Source organism: Metopolophium dirhodum, chromosome 1, assembly GCF_019925205.1.
Source record: "Metopolophium dirhodum isolate CAU chromosome 1, ASM1992520v1, whole genome shotgun sequence".
Classification (NCBI taxonomy): domain Eukaryota; kingdom Metazoa; phylum Arthropoda; class Insecta; order Hemiptera; family Aphididae; genus Metopolophium; species Metopolophium dirhodum.
The window spans coordinates 75091650-75118972 of NC_083560.1; the positions used below are offsets into that span (position 1 = coordinate 75091650).

The window sequence follows — 27323 nt, forward strand, 5'->3', positions numbered from 1 at the left end:
TAACTGATAACACTTTATCCCATGTCTAGACAGTGTCGACGACGACCGACTTTTGCTTATCACAGACTATCTTAAATCGTGGTTCACAGTACTTTGGTAAGTGGTAGTGTTATGATAAGAATTAATAATATTGTGATACTGTCGTGTACAAGACGTGTACCACATCCATAGATAATAAAGATATCTTGACAACAACTGTGTATTTTTTTTTATAGACAGTCGTGTAGAAGTTGTGTGTGTACCATACTGGCGTACTGTTATATGTTCGTGGTACCGCCCAATGATATATTATATCATGACTAAATAAATTTATTTAGTCATGTACTCATGTATTAGTATTATACTATTATCCATTGCTGCATTCTTGAAGGCTTTTATTTTTTTAGAGGAAACCTAATAATAAATTATATATTCTATTTTATCTGTTCATATTTTTACTTATGAAACATATTAGAAATACATACGGGAAAAGTGGATTTTACACCCTCTTTTTCGACCGGTTTGTAAATGTAAATGTACACTACACAGTACACGAGCACACCATTATGCATAATATGTTACTTATAGTTATTTTTAATGAAATATCGATACTCAATAAATTTAAACACCAAGTCAGTAATTAGATTTAAATAATAAAACATGAAGTAGGTATTTACTATTTAAATTCAACAACGTTTCAAGTTTTCAACTATAAATTATAAATTATTATAATTTTGTTGGTTAACACCCTAAAGATTTATTTATCGACTTGTAAACATTGCCCAACCTATATTCTGACGTTGGGTTTCAAGTATGGTCTTCGAATCGGGCATCTAGTATAATAGTATATATCTGTGGTACCACCACAACAAAATACCAAATACCCAGGTACCTACCAAAATATAGATAGGTATTATATTTAATTATAATTTTTCATAACAGCAATATTATTATGAATTAGGTACTTTGTTCACTCACAGCCACGGTTATATAATGACACATTGACACGATGTAGAGAAGATATTATATTCTCTACATCGTGTATAATAATAATAACTACAGTGGAGAACGGAGTGGCCGAGCGAATTAAGGCGTCGGTTTTGACATGCACCGACGCCGGTTCGATTCCGGCTACGGGCGGCATTTTTCTTCGGGAAGTCACGGTGTCCTGAAAGTAAGGCCGCCATCCCTCACCCGGGCATGTCAGATACCTACGGGTGCCCACTCAAAAATTCTGCCAAACACAAACACTCAAGTGTAAAAACTCACCGTTCCAAACCCTACCACCACTACAATACAACCATACAAAACAATAATGGCCATATAGATGCCGGGCTTAAGGATGAATAATAATAATAATAATAATAACTAATATGATCATTGATCACGATTTATACAATAATTATCATTTATCAGTATTCTGTTGAGAATATTGAATATTCGTATAATTAAAACCTTAGATCATATACAAATATATGAATAAATGAATAATATCGATTTTGGTTATTTTGTTGTAATTTTAAAATATTATTTGTGGGTAAGTACTTGAAACTTTTAACGTAGGTGTATTAATATATTTTATATACAATGATATTTTCAAATCCAATGTTTTCGACAAAAATAATTTAATCTACCGTATTACAAATAGCAAAATAAAATAGGTAGTTACCAACTAAAATATAAATATTATATTATAGCAAAATTATATTTGATAATATTAGCTGACAGGCCCTTTACTCAGAATCGTTTTTCATAATATGCAACGGTTTATCATTGAATTCAAATTGAGCACTTACATAATTGTCGGAACCAGATATTTTTGTCTGGGTGGGCCAGGCTGGGGCCACTGATTTAAAGGGAGGGCTAGTGGCGTAACAAAATTCGCTAAATATATATATAATATATTATACTATACTACCTATTGCTACCACCGTCCACTACCACCACACAATGAGTAGACCGGATTGTGTCAAAACCCAGTACAGATTTTATAAATTTTAAAGTATTTAATATTATGATGTAATTCTAAGCAAAAATACTTTGAAATCATACAGGGTGGGCCAGCCGCGGCCCACCCTGGCGCCGCCACTTTCTTACATATTTACTGTGACCTACTCAATGTCTCAATGACAAGGTACATTCGAAGTATTCTACTGTACAGCATTTATACCTATACTTCTTCCCTCCTAAAATGTATTGCAATTTAAAACCAAAGTTTAAAGTTTGTTCAAAATCAAAAAGGCCCAATTCACCAATATTTGACTTACCAAAAATAAAAGTTATGTAGTGGATTCAAGATATTGTTTATAACTTAAGATTATAATATACTGCCATAAACAAAAAACTATTCATCACCATTTAGTATTGGTAAAATGGTAAATTGGATATGTTATCGTATGCACTTTGTCGCAGATTGCAATCTATTGGCGGTTACGAAATAGTGGGACACTGTCATATGCTATCTACCACTCGATTACTATGATGAAATATTTTATGCACATACGACATATTTAAAGGACAGAAAGTTTGTGGAGATCTCTGAATTGGCCGTTGACTGAGGCTAAAAATTGTAAAAATATGTTGGTACAATTCCTGTCTCCTGATATGCTTTCAACGTGGTGGAAAGGAATCAATGAAAGGAACACACTTAACACCTTTTTGAGGGACATGGCACAATTTTAATATTTTTTTTCCAATTATACTGTAAAAGATCAAAACTTCAGAGCGTATAGGTATTTGTTCGTGAATATTGATAAATAAGGAGACTACGACGAACATGGCCGTTGATAATATAATATTTTTTAATAATAATATACCTATTATTACCATATTAATATATTATGCTATATTGCTATTACCTACCTACCTATGTATAATAATTTTTAATAATAGGTAGGTACACTAATACACTTAACTTTCGGGTATTATTTAATCAATCACTATGTGGTCGGTACAGCACTACGATAAAATAGCAGCTAAATGTAATAGTTTTTATTTGATTTTGAATAGTTTCCATTTAAGAGGACGTTCACCGGACCTTTGTTGTCCCGTATTACAAGTGCGTAATACAGCAAACTGTTAGCTCAGTTAGTTTAAAAATTAGAGTGAATTGACCAATTATAAAATTTAAAGGTAAGATTATTATCTAGGCAACCTCACGGGCTTTTAATTATATTTTAATTTGAAGAGATTGCCTATATAAAAATCTTACCTTTAAATTTTGTAAGAGGTCTATGCACTCTAATTTTTAAACCAACGGAGCTAAACGTGTTCTGCTGAGCCTGAGCGTACAATTTGCTTTGTACGCATTTGTGACATCAAATTTCAGTGTAACGTCCAGGATTATAGTGTAAATAGTGTTTGAAATTTGGGGGGGAGGGGCTGAAGCTCAGGTCTATACTCGATACTCTTATGATGCTTTTAAATTATAGTAGTGAAATCATTAGTTTATGGGAGGGCTAATGAAATTCTAGGGATAAGGCCCTTCAGCCCCCCCCCTATTTGTGCCTATGAATGTCCTCTTAAGTTTATTTTTATAAAATATAAATATAAAATTTTTAACCATCATTTTTGTTTTTAAAATAGTTTTTTGAAAAATAATAAATATTTGTTGTATATCATTAAAAAATAAAATTAAAAATGTAGGCTCAGACTAGACGTACAAGTGGCAAGTGTACAACAAACTTGTATGGAAATTAAAACAAAATCCAAGTACATGGTGAGACGTCTGCTATGGATTTGAAAATGTACTTATCCTTGATTCTCAGTATCTGAGCAGACAACATCAATTTATATTGAACTCTACTATATATCAATATGTCATGTAGCCAAAAATCAAAAATCAACGCTTTTTGTCAGACATCATAAGTAATTACTAATTACTAATTAGTATCTATTCTAGTGTGTCCACCTGGTTATGGTATGTGGGGCGCCTTTGATAACTAATAAATAGGTGTCATAGAAAGAATGCCAAGAGGCAAAATATTTTGGGGAATCTTTGAAATAAGACGGTCAGCTACTACGGCCCGTGTTCTCGAAAAACTTTGTTATTGTAGGTCGGCACTCGGAGTTTGTGACCTATGCTGTTCCACTGACCGCGACAGACCGTTGCAGTGAAACAGTACCTTGAGCATCTAATTTATTATTATTAGGTATATTATTTTCAAATTTGTTGTATTATAATTTTATTATATATTTAAAAATTTAATAATATAATTATAATATTAATATTTAAATTACGATACTTTATCAAGTCTGTTATATGAAATATAGAATATATTATTATGATATTATTGTGAATTTTGTGAAACAGTTTTGGTAATTAGATAACATTTTCGACGGACAGATGTCGCCACACGTATGAGCCAGTGTGTACTAACTGTGGTTTATGAAAGCAATTTTTTTTTGTCTCTGCGGCCTCGGTATCCGTCGCTCCCACCACCGCCGACGACGTCTCTTTCAGATTCCGACCCGCCGCGACGAGATTTTCACTTTATCATCTCTCCGATTGTGTTGTGTTTGAAGTACTACTAATATTATATATATACACAGCACACACACACTTATATTTATATATACATGTACACAATATTATAATCTCACTGCGTGTCTGCATCCTTCTCTTCTAGACTCTCAAACACTCGTACTCACACACACACATAAAATCCGAACTCATACTCGCACGCTCTTTCGCCTCACTACCGCTACCTATATATTATATATATTATTATATATTTTTTCAATCGAAAAATAATTTCGTTTTTTTTTATTATTATTATTATTATTAGTAGTAGTAGTAGTAGTAGTATATTATCATCATCATCATAATAATATTTATTATTTTTATTATCATTATCATTACTTTAATTATTGTTGTCGTTTTACACGGTTTTCGCCGGAACCACTGAACCAGTGCTGTTTCGAATTCACTAGATCGAGTTCGATTGCCCTCTCGTATCTCGCCGAACCATGTTTTAAAATTCGTATTTCGTAGGACCTGCTTGTGAATAACAGTACGCGCGCGCGTGTGCTGTGTAGTTTATGCGCGCAGATGGACCGCGTCCCGTACGGAGTGGAGACGACGCATCCGGACAACAACAACAACAACAACAACAACAAAGACGACGACGGCGACGGTAAGCCCGACGAATGAGTTAAGATTCAGTAAACGGACGACAAACGATGCGATGATCGTGTGCAGTCTGAACCGCGGCTATGTCCAGTCATTGATTTATCGCTGCGCTACAACGGTTTCAAAAAATATTACCCATTACCTACCTACCTATTAATCTATTACACGGCAGCGGTTTTGGACTGTCGTAAAATTTGTTCCTGTGATATAATTTTTAGATTATTGTTGTTTCTACTAAAATAAATTGACCCTTTTATTTGATTTGAGTTTTCGCATATCATTCCTCGAGTTCATGCCTTAATTAGGTACTTATATGGGTATTTTATCGTCTTTACCTGTCTTGATTTGTCCACTTGGCAAGTGCCTATTATTTTTATTTTACCTAAGTACTATACCTACATAGTAGGGGATAGTGTTGTAGGTACCATGGTACCATTTTTATTAAATATCCCCTTACAGCTCTAATTATTAATTCCTATTTCAAGTTAATGCATATTAACAATATTGTAGATATAATACTTGGATTTTTTTCCAAACTCAAAATCAACTGCCTTCTGAGATAATTTTTTTTTAAACAAACTAAAATAGTCCAAAGTACAACGTATAATGTACCTTGGAATTTAAATTGAAGTATACATAGAACAAGAAAAATAAATTCAAATTTATTACTTAAAAAATCATAAATGACCTAAGAAATTCAGTATATAGATAATATAATATAACCATTTAATTTTAGGTAGATTAGGAAGAATTAATAATTTGGCCCAAGGTATATGCATATTAATTTGGAAAGCCTTCTTAGGCCTTGATACTATTTTTTTGTAAGAATCGACTACACCATTAAACTCTAAACAATATTTAACGTAATCTAACCTTAAGAACTTCTATGACAAATTGTTGAAAATCAAATTAAAGAAATTATTTTGATTGGCGAAATAACATTTTTTAATTATAAATTCATGAGTGATTTTATTGTTCTAACTGTCGATATATTTCAATGTCGTGGAACTAGTGACTATAATTACTTCCACAAATCAATTCTTTACCAATTATTAAGGAAGAAATTAACATTAGCCCAAGGTACAACACTCTCCCCTACTTATACAATTTAAAACATTTAAATTAAAAAGCCAATACCTAGTAACATTTCATAGTCAGATGGAAAGACCCGCGGAAAGATTTTAAATAAGTACTTTTATAGTGTTAACATGATTCTGATTTTTTGATTATGACGTCGTAGGTATCTGGTACAATGTTACAAATAAAATGAACAATTTAAGGTTTTATTTTATTTTGTTATGATAATATAAATTTGTTAAAACACTTTATTTTAAATTTTTACAATGTAAGTAAAGAAATGAGTAAAATCTATTAAAAAAAAAGAACAATTCCCTGTTATGAATACCTAAAAAAATATATTGATTTTGAGAAATATAAATAAGAGCAAATAACTTCAAAATAACACTGCCCAGTCCACTGTTTTGCAGTGCCCTAATTAATAAACCTAAGTATATCTAATAATATTATACCCCCTATAGTTTCAAGATAGATTTAAACAGTTGCTCAAAATTATTTCTTCTGTAGAATCTTAATGCATATTATTACCTAATGAAAATATATATTGGGCTTTATTGGCTTTTTCTTCATTGTTAAATACTATTATAAGGTACTTTTTAGTTTTTAAATATAGTGTTCTAAGTCTCTAACCTAGTTATTTTATTTCAAAACATTTATTTTTATTCAAGCAAATAATTTGTAAATTGCAATTTACTATTAAAAACATAATTTGTATATACTAATTAGTAGGACTCTGAAGGTTTTGCATTTGCATGTTTTTTTTGGAATAATTAATTTATTGCTTACTTAGCTTGAAATTAATTTCACGACACTATGAATAAAATATTAAAAGTTTATTGTGCATATTTTTGCATATTTAGTGATTTTGTAATTTTAAGAGCATATATTTTTATTTTACTATTTTTTAGAGCATATTTGATCATTAATGATATGTTTATAACACAAATTGAAAATTTGACATAAAATAAAAATGATACTTTATAGGTAGGTACCGCCTAATGTACATTTTATTAATTTGTTTTGAGAGTTTTCACTAGTTATTAGTGTATCATATTTTTCAAAATCCCTAGTTGACCTACAATTTTTCGTTTTTATTAATAAATATTTAGGTACATTTATGAAAATTGTGATTAAAAAAAAGTGCATATTTTTAATGATATTTGTACTATTAAAAGCTCACAAGTGCATGTATACTCAGTACTTTAGTACTAAGCGCATTAAGTTCTGAGCCCTACTAATTAGGTACCTAATAAATCATCAAATTTTCACCAGTTATTATAAATAAATTATAAATTTTGTTTACTTACCTATATATTTTTAATTAAAATAAATGCAAATAAACCTATAGATACTCAACTTCATTGCCTAATAAGTTTCTTATTTATTTTATTGTTTTCAATAGGTACCTACCTACTTATTTTATATATGCCACTATCAAAATATGTGCAAATGAAAAGAGACTCAGAATGACATTTTGGAGCATAGCCAATATCTCATTCTAAATTCTTGTAGTCTTAAATATATCTTAGACTGATCAATGATATGTATATATACTAAATAGATTAAAAGTAGTTTGACTGTCTAAAGGTGATAATTTTCATTTGACAATTAAAATTGTGACTTCTAAGAATCTGATAATCTAGAAATATATTTATATTATTCAACTAGATATTTTTATCTACGTTAGATAATACTTTATTTTCAAATTATATTTATTATTCTTCTAGATTATTTCATTCTGTGTTTGATAATACTTAATTTTTAAATTTAAAAATATTATTAATTTTCAGCTGATAATAAAATATTTTGAAGGTACCTACTACTTTTATAAATATTAATACCTGTTATTTTTTCCCGGCCTAATAAACTCCTTAACTTATAACAGCTACAGAATTTATAGCTTTTGTTTGTTTGGTCTAGAAATTAAATACAATTTAAATTACTTTATTTATATAATTTAATAATTTTAGGAAGAATCAAGATTTGAATCAAAGATGGTATTTATTTTATAATGGATAGTCCTAGTTCAACAACTGGTGGTCGTCGAAGGCTTCCTACAACCCATTATGCTGAAGACCAAGCGTTTGACCAAATAGCTAAAGAAGTAAGTAAATTAGTATAATGATAGTATTGTATTTAGGTCCTTTTAAATTTTAAACATTTTCGTACTTCTTAGTTTTTATTTTGTATGCTTTCTTTTTATGATTATATTTTTAAGTTATTAAAGGTAAGTAGGTATATTATTATAATTATAATACTATTGTATAGATAAGATCAACTTTCTAAAAGCATTGATTATAATACTAAAAGTTATTCCAGAGTTTGCTACTGTTATTAATTTTATCAACTGAATGTATGAATATATTTTAGATAAATGTGGGTTTTAAATGTTAAAATATTATGTACTAAGCAGAATATAATACAAATTGTATGTACAATATCTTAAGAGGACGTCACACCTCTAACTGTTGTATCCATCTTACAAAATATATACATAGCAAATTTGTGATATTTTGCGATATTTACATTTTTAAGCGAGTTATGAGTACATTAGATATTGTATAATTTAAAAATGATCATAACTCACTCTAAAATTAAAATATCATAAATGTACCTAGTCCGGATTTATTTGTTCTTACATATCATTACTAAGCATATTGTGCAGTCTTATGGAAGGTTAGGTTATGAATGTAAAAGATGTTAACAATTCATTCAACAGAGTTCAGAGAAAATATTTAGTTTATTTAGCATATTTTGGAATATTTTGTAAATTGTGAGAAAAATTACTACATACCTGATTTATATTTATTTTAATACCTATTATGTCATCTGAAAAAATATTTTCTGTACATTTACCAACCATAATTTTTTTTTCATTTTGATAAGAAAAAAACACTGTGATAGGTAGTTCTTTTCAGTCACTTTTATTGTCTACCATACCGGCTAATCTATACTGATTAAGAACAATATATTTGTTTATCAAATGTCCAAATATTTTGTTTTGAAATTGCATGATTTTAAGATTTTAAAATGATTAAAATAAAATAAATACCTTTTAAAATAACAAATTTTAATATTAAAGCATAATATATTAATGTTCATTGATTATTTTTGCATATTTCTCTAAATTTTAGAGAATATTTGTAGGTTTTTTTCATAGAATATTAGCATCATATTTTAGGTCTCTAATATCTTATCTTATCCTTAGGTATCTTATCCTGACTATAATTATAATAAACCAACGTACTAACATAGGTAATATTTTTCCCTTTAAGTTTGGTTATAGATTAATTCACTCATATATTTAAGATAACTGTATAGAAATGGTTTTGCAGTAAGTAAATTTAAAGTGTAATCTCGAGTGTGATGTTCTCTTAAGTTACTGTTTTTCCTAATAATGTGACTAATAGTATAAGCAGAGAAAGTTTGGGTATTACTGATCTTATTAATAGTATGTTTGCCACATTTTTACAATATATTTAGGCAAAAAATGAAATATGTATAGAGGGTAATATACCCGGTATGTAAGACCAAAGAAAAAACTTTAATGACGTCTCTGTGCATTAGTGTATATATTATATTATATACATAAATGATAATAAATGGCAATAGGTTCAAATAAGCTATTACTTAAACACTAAATATTTTACTCATAACTGGCAATAATTACAGTAGAATTTTCTTTAAAATTATTTTTAGACTAAATTCTTGATCAGTGCCATAAGAGTATAAGACACATGATAAACAAGTGTAATAACTTTGATTATAAATAGTATTTATAATCAATGGTAATAAATAGTAAGTTATAACATTTTTCCATGCTAGATATGCATTTGAATATTTTTTTCTCTTTTATAAACTGTCCCCATATCTACTTTGTTGTTATTTTTAATGTAATGTGATGAAAATTTCCTTTTCATTTTAAGATCTAGTTAAAAATTAATATAATTACAAATATTTGTACATTAAATGTTTAGGTATATATATATATTATTCTTCAAGAAGATTATGGACCCCAGCACTGAACATGTTAGTATTTTATACTAAAGTATTGATATAATTATTATATAATCAATGTGTTATTTACATATTATATATATTTCATCAATTTAAATGCACATAAAAATAAAATGTTTGGTAAATTGTAGGTATAAAATTATAATAAAACTTCTAATAACCCTTAAGAAAATAAAGCAAGTTATGAATAAGGTATTTTAGAATGTACTTCCTTCAAAATTAAAACATAAATACAATATAAGATGCCATACATCATAATATTAATTTTAAATTTTATAATAAGTCAGTTCGCTCTAATTTTAAAAATAACAGAGTAAAATGGATTATTGTGAATGTAAAATTTGTTATAAAATGTGTATGTTTGGAAGACAGAGACAACACATACGGGTGTGACTCTTAATGTAACTTGACTAGTTAAAAATATTTTTAATAGATTTATTATAACCACTTAAAATTATAAAAATTAACAAATGTCATTGTACTTCCCTAAATATCTAAAAAAAAAATGTTTTATATACATTTTTATTACAATATTTTTCTATTACATATTATAATTACCTATATATTATATTTTAACACTTTTTTATCGAGAAAACATTTACCAAAACTTTTCCTGGTACATGACTATAGTAATTACTTATTAGTTAATTGGCTCTATTTGGTAGCAAACTATCGAATTGTATATCAGTACATATCATTGGCTTAATACGCGTTATGGCAATAATATATAATATATTGGTAATGTAAGAACAATATTAATAATGTGATAGGTACTTAAATAATTTTAGGGTAAAATTAGTCAACTCATTAATTTGATTCTTTGTATTCAGTTTTAACCATATTATGTTTGTTGTTATTCATTATATTATACTGCACGGAACTTTTGATCCTTTTTATTCAATTAGAAATAATAATTATTATGATAAATATACGCCGAGGAAATCAAAACACTTGATTTTTTTTCTATATATTAAGAATTTGTTTATAAATGATCCTGACCGTATCATTTATATTGAATTTTCAATCCATGAACAATAATAAATAAATATTAATCATATAAATTTAAAGCTTTTAGCAAATTTTTTAACTTTTTAAAAGTGTAATTTTTTCATAAAAACCCATATGCTAAAACAAATTGTTCTTTGCTTTCACTACTACTTGCAAACCTACAAATCTTAATTGATTAAATAATGTTTTGTATTATTATTTATTTATATTTGCATAGTTATATTTCAATAGAGGTTCCCAAACTGTGGTACTTACACAAAATGCCATCTGATGGTATTTGTTTGGCCAAATAGTGGTACGATTAATAAATTGGTTTTTTAATTTTTAATTTATCAATGTTTGTGGTAGATCTAAATATTATTTAATATTTTTTAAATTATTATTATTTATTACTATTTTTTGTACATTATTACTGTCATCATCAATCTAAGAAAATGCGTAAATAATCCGTAATCGTTGACACACCACATACACCTCACACTTGTAATTAAATAAATTGGACCTGATACTTCCCCGCTAATTTCTAACTTTCAAGTGCGTCTTTTCACTGAAATGTTGTAATTTTTTGATTTATAAAAATACTCACGTTTTAAAAACGTATATTGTAATTTTTACTTCCTTATCACTTTGATCATATGAAATTTAAATATTGAACAAGATTTTGTACGTATCTGGTTCATAATAAACATAAGTGAATGATTAAATACCTTGTTAAATATTTTGGGAACCTCTGGCTTAATAAGTTATTATTTATAATTTTTGGTGATACATAAATTAAATTAATTTAAAAATATATTAAAATTCATAAAACACTTTTTAGTAGGTATATGCATATTCATCAAAACACGTAATATGTAATAGGTTTTAACCAACAATGATAAGTTATAAATGCTAAAACTTAATATCTACCTACATTTTGTACAATATTTTATGTACGATATATTTAAAAATATTAGACCGGTTAATTTCACATTTTGCGTATTAATAAAATAAATTATCAACCACTCTAATAAGTAATACGTAATAACGTTATCCTGCATCAAATTTACTTCTTCAGAGCACCTATTAAATTAAATATTTAGCTTCTCGTGACCAACCGGTTTCCAGAGTTCGCTACGTACACCTAGTACGGTTATGTTTGATATGCCCTAATGCCGTATTGCTTATTAATTTTTCATTACATACAATACTATGTTATATCAACGGGTGTGCGTCCGTGTACGTGTTTGTGTTATGTAGTTCGCGTTCTTTCTATTGTACCTTCGTTATTTTAGTTGCGTTTTAAAATAATTTAAAATAGTTTTTGTATTTATTTATTTATGAATGGACCTATTATAATTTTTAAAATGCGTAATACACGAAGTCTCGTTTTTGTGTATCAAACCAACTTTTTGAAGCATTCATATTCAAAGTAATACAAATATCTGGTATTTAAAAATTTATTCTCCATCATCGCAAAATTTAAAATATGCTCAACTTTATAGGTTTATACATAATATAAAATAAAAATTAGGTTCAATAATTTTGACTTTTGGAATATTTATTAAATTTATAGTGTTAGTGTTAGTTCTCAGTAACTACCAAAAAGGTACAACAAAATATATAAAAATATTTTTGCACTACACTTTTGAATGTCAATAATAAAATGTTTTTCTACTGATGAACGTAGTAATCTGCAAATCTTTTATTTTGTCTTAAAATAATTCTGTAATAAGCTACCGCTAAATATTTTTAGTTTAGGTATTAGGTAAGCAATGACATAATTTGGCGTCTTGTTTCTTAAAACTAGATGTATTTTGGGTTCGTCCTGTACTCCTGTTAAACATTAGCTACACTATAACGTACTGTTTGGTGAAGATTTTATACATGAATTATTATCTATTTTCTATTTATAGAACAATAAGATTTAAAATATAGTTTTTTTTATCAGGTATTTTCTTTAAATTAAAGTATCTAAATAGTAATTTTGAATTTGTTTATAGCACACAGAAATATGTGTGTTATCGTGTAAAAATTAATAGGTTATTATTATTTAGCACTAGTATATAGTGCCATAAAATATTAATTTTATACCTATAGTAAATGGTGATATATTTAATACGTATCATATAAGGTAAATTAGTTGATTTTGCGATCGGTCTTGTGGATAGTTTAATTTTTCGTATGGTTATTGGACTGGTCATTACTTTTGACTATAATAAATACTAAATTACGTCATTATAGAATATTAAAATAACCAATAATTTTTTGAATTTATCATTATTTTGATCATTTTGGTGACCAGTATGTTTTAAGTACTTACAAATATTTTTACGTGAGTATGTGTGGTGAATCCGTGAATCTTAATATGAAAATCAGTGTTGCATTAGTAGTTGACAAAAATAAAATGTTGAACAAATTATTGATGGATGTTAAATAATAAACATTTAATATGAATAAAATATATTAAATTATAATAATGTATAATAATGAATTTTATTATATATAAAAATTACAGCATATTGTCTTTATATAATTTCAATTCGTCGTTATCCTAACAAGCCTAACATATTAAATATCTCCAACTTTCACGTCTATAAATCTTTGCACTTTTACACATTAACTCAAAATCTCATTATTTTTTTATGAAGATTATTATGTGCATTAATATTATCATCTACTTTATTTAAAATTGATTTTTAAAAAAATATATTGAAATGGCACCTAACAAAAAATGTTTTATTTAGAAATTTCTTACATTTTCCAAAATACCCATTGTAAAATATCCATAAAAATATGGATAACGACGTACATCATCAGTACAAATACAGAAATATTCGTATTTTATTCTACATCGGGTTCTCGATATTTTTTTGAAAATGCGTGGCTCGATGTAATTTAAAATATTCCATTTTATTTGTATTTTCATTAAAATAAAACTCATTTTCTATAAAACCATTGTACACTTACTTCACACTTATTATTTTAATGTTATAACGTGTATCATTCATACTGTTAGATGTAAACAGCATATTATGTACAAATATACACATGGTATTTTTTAAACATAACATACTTTTTATTTTGAAAATTATTTTGATATCGTTTGAAGTCATTAATAATAAAAAATAAATGTTCACTACCTATTTTTCATTATCATTTTTTAAGTTATTAGTTTTCGGAATGACAACATACTTTTTAATTTCATATTTCAAAGAAAAATATTGTTTGGAATATTTCTATACATATAAATGGAATTTATTAATCGAACGAGTAGATGATTAGTTATAACTTATACATTATAAAATTATTTAAAGTTTAAATGACCGAAGTATTGGACCAACATTTTGCGGCGTACACTGCTTTGTCACACTCCTATTATCTAAACTTTAAATAATTTAACTCATCTATAATAACTCAACCAATCCACTGCTCGTTAATGACATTATAAATATTTGTTATCATTCAATAATAAAATAAGATTAAATAAAAAAATGTTTGGAAACATTTTGTCTCTAAACCAAAATGTGTTTTCTCCGTCTTACTTAAACACGTACATTTCAGTTCAGCTGTTCGATTTTGTTAAGTGAACTTTAATAATAGAGTAAGTTTACCTTAAAGGTAAAAACATATTATCTATCTATCCTTTCTTATGCTTTTTTACGATGTTTTAATTTTTAAGCAAGTGATGAGTATGTAATATATCAAAATTTTAAAATTCTCATAAATTGTTAGTAATTTTTAAAATAAAGAGTATCTTACATAAAAAAAAAATCACCCTGTACATTGTATATGAGTTGGGGTAATGGTATCACAATGTATTATAGTCGTGTACGTAACGGCTTTTCGGAACATTCTTCGATCGTTCTCACGATAACTATTTTTCGTCTGTTTTGATGAAAATTACTTAGTCTAGACTTGTATTTACCTTTATTATTCTGTTCTTACTAATATTTTTTATTTTTGTTTTGTTCAAAATAAAACCTAACGATGTATATATGTTATAAGCCGATAAGATATCAAACCAATAAAAGGTGTGTGACTATGTTTGTGTAAGAACTTAAAATATTATTTTTATTTCTTCGTATACGTTTCTAACCCAAGGAAAAATATTTCAATAAAATGAACATTTAAAAAAAAATGTTTCAGGTTCTTAAAATACTGAGTTCTTGTTTCTAATTTCTTTATTTTTTGTCATTCCGTCAATACATACATACATATTACATAAGTGATACGTCATTACTCATTATGTTTTGTACAACATTGTATTTTTCCTTAGAAATACATTTTATTTCAAACATTTCGCATACTGATTTTTGTTATGCATGCATTGTACAATTTATTTGTTGATGCCTAATAGAAATGATCGTGGATGGACCAACATATATCAATCATCGTGATTCACGAGTTACGCAAAATAAAAATATATACGGTTTTATCTCAATATATGTTCATAGTTAAATTTATTTTGCGGTGGTCGGTCTATTATATTATAAAATAAAAAAATGTCATATTGACATAAAAAAAATCAATATGGTTTATATTTTATCTCGTGATGAATAGATTTAGTAGGAATAACCTATAAGCATATGGGAAATAACTTATGTAAGTACCTTGGTATTTTGTATGATGTAGGAATTTTTTTACCTTTTTATTCGTGATAATTGTTTATTTTGTAGTTTATTTGACTACAACAATTGTATACAGTATACCCGTATGCATGACGTAAATTCAATGTACTTATACAATGGATTTTTTGTTTTTTATGACATCAAATACCTTTTAAAAAAACCTTTACGTTTTTAATAATTTAATGTACTTGTACACCTAGAGTAAATAATGCATAATCGTGCATATGTTATGTATTGTATTTATAAGCCATTAAAATTAATTGTTATGATGTAATACATATTACTTAGGTATACGTTTATTTTAATTCTGACTCGTTTCGAAGCTAATGGTGACCAAAGCGAAAAAATTCCAAACGCATTAGTAGTATAAGTAGTACCTATATATTTTATTTTATTTTGTTAAAATAACAATAAATAAGAAACATAGTTCACATAATTTGTTTTGAAAATATGATTACTTATTTATGTAGGCGTATTAAGAGTAGGGTAATCAAGTGTGCAACTATTTCTGTTAGTTCTTCAAATGCGTATTATTCCGCTGTTAATAACAACAACTGTGTGTTTGAATTCGAATTATTCATTCAATTTAAATCGTTGTAAGCTACAATTCATTTTAACCAAACATTCATTCTAACAAGTTACAATTATAAAAGTTCCTATCTTATACTCAACAACTTTTTTATGGCAATAAATATCTGTATATATTGTATTCTTACTTACAAATTAAAGTACTAAAACTAAAAGTAAGTAGGTATAAAATAAGAATAGACTCTCACTCTATTATTATAGTCGTGTTAGCTATATTAACTAGGTATGCAAACTATACTCAGAAGATAACATTTTAGCGAGTTGCCTTATTTTTAGAAGTAATCACTTACGAATATCAAATTTGTATTATATAATATATTATTTATTATATACGTTAATCTTAAATTACTTTGTTGTACCCATTAATATATGAATTGTGTCTCAATCGGTGACTAATTTTACATTTTATTTTGATGACGTTGCTGTGATTTACTTGTATATGATTAATATTACTTTTTACATATTTAGTGCTACTTACTAATATTAATGAGTAATGTACCTACTAAAGGTTTTTCGGTTTTTCCATTAGTATGTGACTATTAAATTATCGGACTTGAGCCACATTCTTTCGAGGTATTTACTATTTATGTTGATACCAATGTGTTTTACGTTATTAATGATAAATATATTTTTGCTAAACATACAATTTATCATAAATACTAGTAGTTTTACTTAAAATACCATTTTTTTTAGAAAATCCATATAACAATATACAGGCTTTGGAATACAATTTGCTTTATTTATTTCTGTGTTTTTACGATACTGCGACTGCTCCTCAATTATTTCTTTGAACAATTCAATTATGACCCACATAAATTTGAACTGCCTATTTTCTTCTATTTTTGACTAGAGTTAAAGCATTATTATTATAACTATCTAAAATACTTATAAATTTCCTTTAATTGATGTTAGGTAGTTAAAATAATGCGTTGTTATTTCATACGTCGCCTATAGTATAATACATTTTTTTATGTAATTTGGTAATTGTTTTAGGTCTAGGAGCATGAGTTAGTATTTTATTGATATGAAATTATTCACACTATTATAGCCGATGTATTATTCATTGAAAACAAATTATTGCTAATTATGACCTGAGTATACAAAAAAAATTTTGTTAGTTAAAAAGTAACTTATAACCTAAGAATGCTTTGAACTTGGTTTATCAATTCAAGGTATGAATTATTTTTTGTTTTGTCTAAATAAGAATTTTTAATATTTTGTTTCTGACTCGCGTAACCGATGAAATCTACAAGTCACGTACTAACACCATTTATAAGCGATCCATCTAACCATCATACATAATACATTTATGTTATGCAAAAATATAAAAGTACAATATTTCTTTGGTATTTATCTTACTTACATTCATGTGCACGAAATTAAGAGGATGCCACACCCGTATTTGTTATTATAGTCGCACATTGGTATAGCGTATAATTTATGTACTTAGTGCATTATTTTTTTATTACAGTAAATTTATCAAAATAAATATAGACCATACACAGTATCTTGGAATGATTCAATAATTACAAATTTTGAAAAATATTTATTATTTAACCACCGTATTAAATTGTTTTAAAATTTAAATTTAAAAACTCCGTTATTTTGCATCAATATAGGTATAGAAACAGTTTGCATTCATCCGTACATTATTGATCGGTAAATATACCGTATACACTATGCTGTTTAATTACTAATGTTCCTATAATAAACTAATATAATAACATAATGTACCAATAAACATCTATAATAAAACTGTATGAGTAATGCTCCACGTAAAAAACGAGCGCTATGTGTGAGACCAAGACCACTGCAAACAGCTGGTGTTTCGAATTATTATATTTTGATGTCTGTTGTATTTTTTTTTTTATCACATACATCAATAATCATTAAACGAATAGTTGAGATTAAATTACAATTTTTGAATACGATGAATTCATGTTTGATATCTATGACATAACCATATACGTGTATACAAATGTTACGATAGGTACTATAGTGAATGTGTATTTGTGAGTAAATCACATTCTGCCTATTTCGAATAGCTTTATGACATCACCAACTAGTTTTTCCACTAATAGACCGAACACTAGACCTAAACAATAAATTGTTCGAATATTAATTTGATTTTTTCTGTTTTGTAGTCTGTAAACGTATATAATAGGAAACAATTGGTATAAAAATATTAAGGTCACAAAAAATATTTTTGAAAATTATTTATGATAGGTATAGTAATATTATTATTGTTAGTATATTCAGTGCTTGGAAGGACGCGTTCAAGTGATTTCGTTCAATGTTCAGGAACTTAACGCGAAATTAGTTATTTTTTCGTTTGAAGGAACATATTGTGGAATTGCGTTATTTTTTGGAGGAACATGAACGATTTTATTAGTTCTTTTTTTCATTCATTAAATATAGGGAATTTAAATAATTTTTAGATCAAATGTTTTTATAATTTTTTTTTAGAAATGTAATCAATAGGTTGATTAGTTGATCGTATATCATAAAACTTAAAGTTAAAAAGTTACTTTTGTTTGTACTTTGGCTTTTTGGAGGTATTTCAAATACAATATAATATAATTATTATAAAATATTATAATTTAAAAATGTTGATTATCTCAGAAAAATATAGAAATTTTGTAAAAATTAACGCCGTGTCCTACGTGAATCATAACAGCTTGTATTTCGCCGTATGGAACGCAGTGCACTGCTGCGGAACAGCATGGTTAGAATATAATTCGCATGCACTCGTCGGATTCACGTAGGACAGTGTGTAAGAAAATAAATAGTATGCGCTGACATCGTTCAAAGAAGTAACTTATTTTATTGCTTAACATGTGAAACGTGTTAAGACTTTTTTTTATGATACATCGTTTTTGGATTAACTTATATTCATTATCAAGTTATACCTAGATTATATATTCGGCTCTACGCTATTAAATAATATATTATATTTATTTTCTCATAAATTATAATGTAACATAATTATTAAATTTTAAATACTATAACTACCTATACTATATTCACGATACAGAAAAATAAGGAATTTTATCATTTCAATTTCTGACGTACCATATAATATGACGTGTACAACTTATAATCATATGTAAAACTTTTTGAGCTTTATTTCATTTCCCACAAAACTGCTTTTCGTAAAATCCAATAAAAACAAAATACGTGCTCTGAATCTAAAAAATAATTATGACTTCACTTTTGACTATATTTTCTACTTATAATAACATATTATAATATAGTAAGCTATAGTCTATATGCCTGTGTTATATACTGTTATGTTAGATGTTAGGTAGTATTTTGTTTTGATGGAGAACTTAAACGAACTTTCTAAAATATCATGGAATAATGATTATATATAATATTATTATTGTTTTCTTTTGCACTTATTTAAAATTAAAATTTTCGTATTCAGTTAATTGTCAGTTTATTATTTATTTAGTTGACAATCTATCACATTGAGCATTTAACATGAATGATAGTCATATTAAAATGAACGTAACATCGTGTGATTTGGTTACTGGAGCACATATTACGCATATATACATAAATCAAACTCCAGATAATTTAAATGAAAAAACATTAGATACTAAATTATTACAATCTAATTCTACGTTTGTGTCGAAAGAATCCTCGTCACTGTACTCTAGCAGTATTAATGACGGTAGGGATGCGGTGAATATCTTAAACAACGCGACTCCATATGAATATTCTAAAGTTGTTCAATCTTCTCAGTTGAGACTAGACAATAATGGATCATATTCTTGTCATATATGTGTTAATGATAATGCCGCTCTGAATTCAGTATGCGAGACTATTAATACTGATGTGATTCGTCCAGTATGCAATGCTGACACAAATTATACGTATCCTTCATCAGAGGATGACGAAAGTTATTGTGGATATTCTATTGCTGATATCAGTGATATCGATGACCTATCAGATAATATTTTAAATGATCGTCAATCTAGTCCACTTAGGGAACAAACGAGGGTACAAACTAATGGTTCTAGTCATGGCTATAATTCCAGTGGTGATTCTGAAGCTGATGGAATTGTAACGTTTCTGGACAAGCGTAATAATGAAGTAAGTATAAGTATAATTATGATAAACTTGCTGGTTACTTGGAAAGCAAATTCTAGTATTGACATAAGACTTTAAAACTAGTTATTTTGTTTTACGTGTACATTTCTCTATTTTTTATGTTTACTAACAGTGCATACTGCACATATCTTTTAGGAAGTACTTGATATGGTATTTATAGTAAAGCTGTTGATCGTAAATATTTCAAATATTAAATAGCTTATTAATTTAAACATTTAATTTGTTCTAGGCGGAAGCTCGTTTGGCTGCAAGACGTCAAGCCCGTGCTGAAGCTAGAGAAATTCGTATGCGCGAAATTGAACGGCAACAAAAAGAAGCCGAAGAAAATGCAGACAAAGCATTTGACATGCATGCAGCAGGTAAGTTAAAATTAAACTTTTATATCTATGTCTGTATGTATGGCATTCTCAAAGATATAAGGTATTCTCTGTACATGCTGGGTATACGTTGCAGATTACGTTAAGTTTAGTATTAACCCAATATATGTGAGAAAAAATCTCCACAGAACAAAATGGCCAAATAAATATCCAAGTGAAAAAATGTTGGTGGGAAGGGGGATATATCTGAGGGAAAATGTATCAGAGGAAGTATATATTTATGTAAATGTTATCAAAATGTATAATAATATAATGTTGAACATTTAATAGGTAATACACTTAAATAAAATAAAATAAAATGTGTATAAAATACAAGAAAATCTTTCTATATTATATTATCTGCTTATTCATTTTGCATAAAATACAAATCATAAATATTTTACAAATACCTATGGTAATAAATATAATAATAATAAGTGCATAAAATAGAATTTAAACAATGGCAATGGCAAGAACATTGTTGCCAGTCATTGACTTGACACCCATATATCTTGTAAACACTATATTAAAAGATGCTGAACAAATATACTAATTCCATGAGTGGAATTAATTCATTTCATCATTGTCTTTATCCTAAACTTATCATAAATAAGGAATATTTAATGTTAGGTTTCATAAGTAGGAAATCTTCCAGTTTTAATTATCCTAAATGCTTAAAATCAGCTTGAAACCGAAAATATTTTTTTTCAAAGCGTTTAATGACTAATTTGAATTTGTTGAAGAATACCATGGCGTACTTTGTGTTCATTATATCGCCAAAGTGACATTGAGGTTGAATTTGATTATGCTAGTTTTGTGCCATGTGACAGCTTTTCCCACAAACCCCTTGCTGAACCAGAACTGATGGTTCAAGTTGCTCACCTCCATAGTGTCCAGATTGATGACCTCCAGTTCGTCAAAACCAGTCAACACACAGTTCTTGAGAACTTTGCAGCCAATGCCGCCTACGACCATTTACAAAAAGTTGAACTCTTTGATGAGATTTTGCATTTTGAGCTGAAAACCCTAGCAATGGTGGCCATGGTGGTTGAATTGTGTCTCTACTGTACATACGGTTTGAAATTCTATTCGGGAATGTGTACTTGCCACGGTCGGTGACGTCGTAGTTTTTGTGAACCTGCAGTCGGAAATGTTCAATTTCTATAGCTAAGCTGGAAAATGTAATACAAGGTTCCTCATAAGTAATTCATACTTAAACTAATAATTGTCAAAAATATACACACACAATTATTTTTCTTTATAGACAATTATATAATTTAAATAAATGTAATAATGTTTCACTAAAATAAATTAAAGCATATAAAAGAGAAGATAAATAAAAATAGTTATTAATTTAGATTATAAAATATAATTCTATAAATATTTACCTGGTTAATTTTTAAGGTTGTTTGTTTTTATTTATTTGAGTACCATTTTATACTGGATTACGTGTTTGTTTTGTTCATGATAAGTGACACTTCAAAGTTTTATGATTAAGTTCCTGTAATTAAAGAACTGTTTGATTAAGATAAAAAATGCTTTGTTTAAATACTTATGGTAAACAATATTTATTATATTATTTGAATTTATCTCTTAGATGGGCCTATTGCAAATCGAGTATCACGAGTAGCTGCTAGTACTGCCAGTCCTAGAGCAGCCAGTTCTATACATAATACTAACAGTTACCAATCTAGTCGACGCAATTCAGTTGATTCTCTTGATGAATCTACTCCTAACTTTCGAGATTTTAGGGTATGATTAAGTGGTATAATTCTAAATATTTCAAGGAATAAATAATAATATAATTTTTCAGATGGAATTAAAAGACTTAGAAGAAAAGTTTCGAAAAGCTATGGTACAAAATGCTCAACTTGACAATGAAAAAGCAGCTGTGACATATATGGTAGAATTATATAAAGACAAGTACACCGATATTGAAGAAGAGCTTATGCATATAAAAGTATGTATTAGAAATTATTTTATAGTTATTAAGAATTGTTTTTTTTTAATTTTATATTGTTTGACTAATTTATAGCGAGAACATAAAGAAAGTTGTAGGGAAAACGAAAAATTAAAACGTTTATTGGCTACTCAAAAACTAGAATCTATAACACTTCAACAAGAACTAGAAGAGCGTGATAAACTCATTGAGGTAAATTAATATTCTAATCTAATATTTAATTTATAATTGTATATACATTACCAATTTTTCCTTCATTTAATTTAATAACCAAAAAACTTTTAGAAAAAATTTTATTTAATAGGATATATTCTTGATTAAAATTTGTGTAATTTGTACAGTATTATTTCGTTTCTACCAATTATATATATTTATTTAATTTTAAAAATCCTGTCGATTGATTTAAAGTTACTTGAAAATAACTTTGAATACTGAAAAAAATGATCAAAGTTGTACTACAACGAACATGAAACAATAAATTGTTATTAACCACAAACTAAAATAATGTGAATTAGTTGGTTTAAACTCTTAAAATAACGTAATTATTATAATTATAATTTCAGGAAAAAGGACTAGTAATTATCAGCACAGAACAAGAATGTTGGAGTGAAAGTGACCAATGTAATAATAAAATAAAACGTGCCTTAGTTTCTGTTGAAAATGCTCAATTGTTACAAGATGCAGGAGAAGGTTGTTTAGGTATGTATATAATTATCCGTTTGTTTCACCTTACTTAAAGTATATAAATTTGTTATAACTCATAACTGGGATTATAAATTAAAGTAAATATATATTATTATATACTGAGATGTACCCCGCAAAATGTAGGTCCACTACTCTGATCATCTTCAAATAGGTGTAACAATAGGCGTGGTAGAAGTTGCATATTTTACAACCTGAAACCTTTCAATACATCAGATCTTTATTTTTCATATATTTAAAAAAACAATTTTCAATATATTAATATGCAATAATACAACAATGTTGATAAATAATAATAAATACAGATTTTATAGTTTTTTTATTCTTTTTTTGTAATCATGAAAAAAAACCTGCTTATTTGGTCTATTCTAGCTCTTATAAAACAATAAAAAAAATACTAAGAAATCTAATTTTATTTTAAAAAATGCTTAGTAATAACATATAATATTTTTAAAAACAATGATACATGGTGTTCTTAGTACTAGGTTTGCATGATATTTATTAATTTATTTTTATCATTTATTGATGTAAATATTATGGAATTATTCAGATGTACGGCTCAAAAAGTTTACTGAAGAACGCAACAGCTATATAGATGAAATTAACCAGCTCAAATTAGAGTTGCAAGAGGCCAAACGTCATAGTGATAATCATTACAATGGTACAGACTCAGATGATTTGGAAGATGCCCAAAGTAAGATTGGCTGAGTGTCAATTGCAACTTTAAAAGTACAAATAATATTATTTAATTATTTAATTTTTTTTGTAGAAGAAACTAATAAAGTTCTTGGTGATTATAAATTCAAGTGGCAAAAGGCTGAACAGGATATTTCTACATTACAAGCGAATGTAAATTAATTAATAAAAGCCATTATTTTATTTGCTAGGTTCATTCTATCTAACATTCATTAACATAATTATATTTAATTTCAGGTTGCTAGGCTGGAGAGTCAAGTTATTAGATATAAAACAGCTTCTGAAGCATCTGAAAAAGCTGAAGATGAACTGAAATTGGAAAAACGAAAACTACAGCGTGAGGTATTAAATATTGTTTGTAAATTATTTTATTTTATAACCTTTAAATTAAACATAAATATTTTAATGGTATAATAATATATATTTTATAAATAAAAGTAAGCAAATAAACTTAATAACAAATTTTATTTAGCCTTCAATTTTAAAAAATATTTACTGTAAATAAATTATAATAATAATTAGTAGTATTTATTTTCACTTAAACCAAATGGTTCCCAAAGTGTGTGCCGCGGTGTCTTTACTGGGGCACCGCGCTGCCGTAGAATTTTATAAGGTCCAAAAATAAACTTGAAAACCCAACGATTACGGTGACGGAAACAATTATGATTATGTAAATAAAAATGTATAATTCAAATTAAAAAAATATTTTCATATTACCCTTTAAAATTTTTACTGGTTTTTATGTAATTTTTCTTTTTTTTATGATTAGTCATGATATTACATGGGGAAGATAACCTGAAAAAATCTTGGTCCAAATAAGGCGCCGCAAGCTAAAAAAAAATAGGGAACCCTTGACTTAATAGATATTTTATTTTGTTTTAGCTTCGAGAAGCTCAAGCAAAAGTTGAAGAGTTGGAGACATCCAATATGCATTTGTTAAAACGCTTTGACAAATTAAAGAACGCCAAATCTAGTTTACTAAAAGATTTATAATAGACTTTGTTATCACTATCGAACAAAACTGAAAGTAATCATTTTTCTAAATTTAATTACTAGAAAAACATCCATACAATTTACTTATTTTATTCACTTTTATTAGATACGATTTGTTGTGCAATAAAATCTACATTCATCATCAGTGTCACATCACACAATTGATAATAGAAAGATGTGCAAAACAAGATAAGAAATATAAAATAATTAAAAATATAATTTAGTATATAATTTTTTGAATAATTAAATTTATATTAATAAATATTTAATAACAAAATACTAATAATTATAGAAAAATATAATTTCTGTGTAAAAATTGTTTTATTTTAATTGAAATTACAATCTAACATTATCATTTTATAAATGTTTTATTTTATATTAAGTATATTTAATTATCAATTTATTTTGAAATAATAAAATTCTTTATTTTTGTTGATTTGACTATTGTTCCATAGCTATCAACCAATAATCCAACTTTTATTGATGGTAAATATTTTTATTATTAGTACTTCTGTATTAGTTGAACCTTGTTAAACCAAAATAAGTGGCTCACTCTATAATTTATTACTGAATATTTTATCTAGTATATTTACTATGAATACTCTACTATAAATTTTAAATTTACTTTTCCTAAACTTGAATTTTTATAAACATCATAGCAATACATTATAAAAACATATATTAATCTCTTTATCACTAATGTGTATACTTGAACATCTTTATTAACAAAACTTGTATGTATATTGTATTTATTTTATTATTATTATTATTATTATTATTTTAATTACTCTAGTAGTATGAATGTGTAAATAGGTATCACATGTAAATGATACTTGTCTATTTACTTTTCTTAACAAGATAAAATTACCAATGGTTTATTTTATATTAGAAAAAAGTAAGCATTTGAGCATCTTTTAAAATATTCTCTTAAATGTTGCTATCTAATACTGAAATTAGGTAATAAAAATATTTTAAAGTTAAAGTTTGTAATTTTATAGATTTATTATACTATTTGAGTTTTGAAAATAAAATATTAAAAAAATACAAGACACGGTAATTTTATTTTGTTATTCATTCATTTACTTTTGAAGTAAAATTAATTTACTATACTCAGTTTCATGTAAGACTAGACTCAAGCAGACGGCTTCGCCCTGGATAAAATGCGTCACTTTATTATTCCAACAACCGCCTAGCCTGCATTTTGCTTAGATTAACACTGTTGAGCAATTTTTTTGTCATAGAAAATTAAAACTGATTTATCTTGAGGTGTGATGGTCTTATAACTGTTAACCGTATGAAAATAAGACGTCACGTGAGGCTATTCTTATATGAGACAGAGGCTCTATGTAGTTAAAAGTTATGAAATATATATATAAATTACTACAGATAATATGTTGTATTTATTAAAAATAATAATAACAACAATCATTTAGTATAGTTTACTTATCTAATTTTTATATTTATTAACTATTAAAACTAAAATTGTTATTTAAAAAAGTAACAAAATAAATTCAAATGCATTTCCATAATAAATGTATTTATTATATTAAAATAAAAAAAAAACATTAACATGTCCGGAAAGATTAGTAACACCCTATACTGCATACTATTACCTTTGATTTTAGAATATACTGATAAGTATTAATGTTCACAAATAAAGAGAGTGACTAAGTTTATTGGTATTAACACTTAACAGTGAGGGTACTCACCATTGTAATGTTAGACATGTGTAGTGGTTTGTCTATAAGTGAATTAACTTCATGCCACAATTCGTACAATTTATCTGTATATTCTAAAATCAATGATACAGATTTACTTATGTTTTAAGATATGATTAATGAATATTTATACATTGCTTTATATGTATTTAGAATTATATTATTTATTATTTAATCCTAAAGAATGTAATATTAACTAGTTGAAATTAAAATATCAAACCCATACCTATTTGTATAGATCATTTAAAATAATATCAAAATTATTTCTTACAGTAATCTCATGTTTCAACTGCTATTTTTATGTGATTTTATTTTCTGAAACTTTCTACCCAATAATTTGGAAATGTGACATGAAATTTGAACTGTGTTGGC

At 26.8% G+C, this 27323-nt stretch overlaps 1 protein-coding gene across 3 annotated transcripts; it reads left to right on the top strand.

Annotated features, from left to right (window-relative positions):
• The first annotated feature begins 4423 nt into the window (after positions 1-4423).
• On the top strand, positions 4424-26766 carry LOC132934339 (leucine-rich repeat flightless-interacting protein 2). 3 transcript variants are annotated; one of them, XM_061000647.1, is made up of 13 exons: positions 4424-4502; positions 4973-5114; positions 8158-8291; positions 20756-20885; positions 22480-22634; positions 22696-22842; positions 22918-23034; positions 23406-23541; positions 24095-24238; positions 24314-24393; positions 24478-24582; positions 25123-25267; positions 25340-26766. In XM_061000647.1, exons 3-12 carry the CDS (start codon positions 8199-8201, stop codon positions 25231-25233), a joined length of 1218 nt encoding a protein of 405 aa, XP_060856630.1. In that variant the 5' UTR covers positions 4424-4502; positions 4973-5114; positions 8158-8198; the 3' UTR covers positions 25234-25267; positions 25340-26766. The 3 variants fall into 3 exon arrangements, with proteins under 3 accessions (XP_060856630.1, XP_060856631.1, XP_060856629.1); XM_061000648.1 differs by lacking the exons at positions 4424-4502; positions 4973-5114 and adding an exon at positions 7981-7999; XM_061000646.1 differs by lacking the exons at positions 4424-4502; positions 4973-5114; positions 8158-8291 and adding exons at positions 12424-12623; positions 19865-20508.
• Positions 26767-27323: the final 557 nt, after the last annotated feature.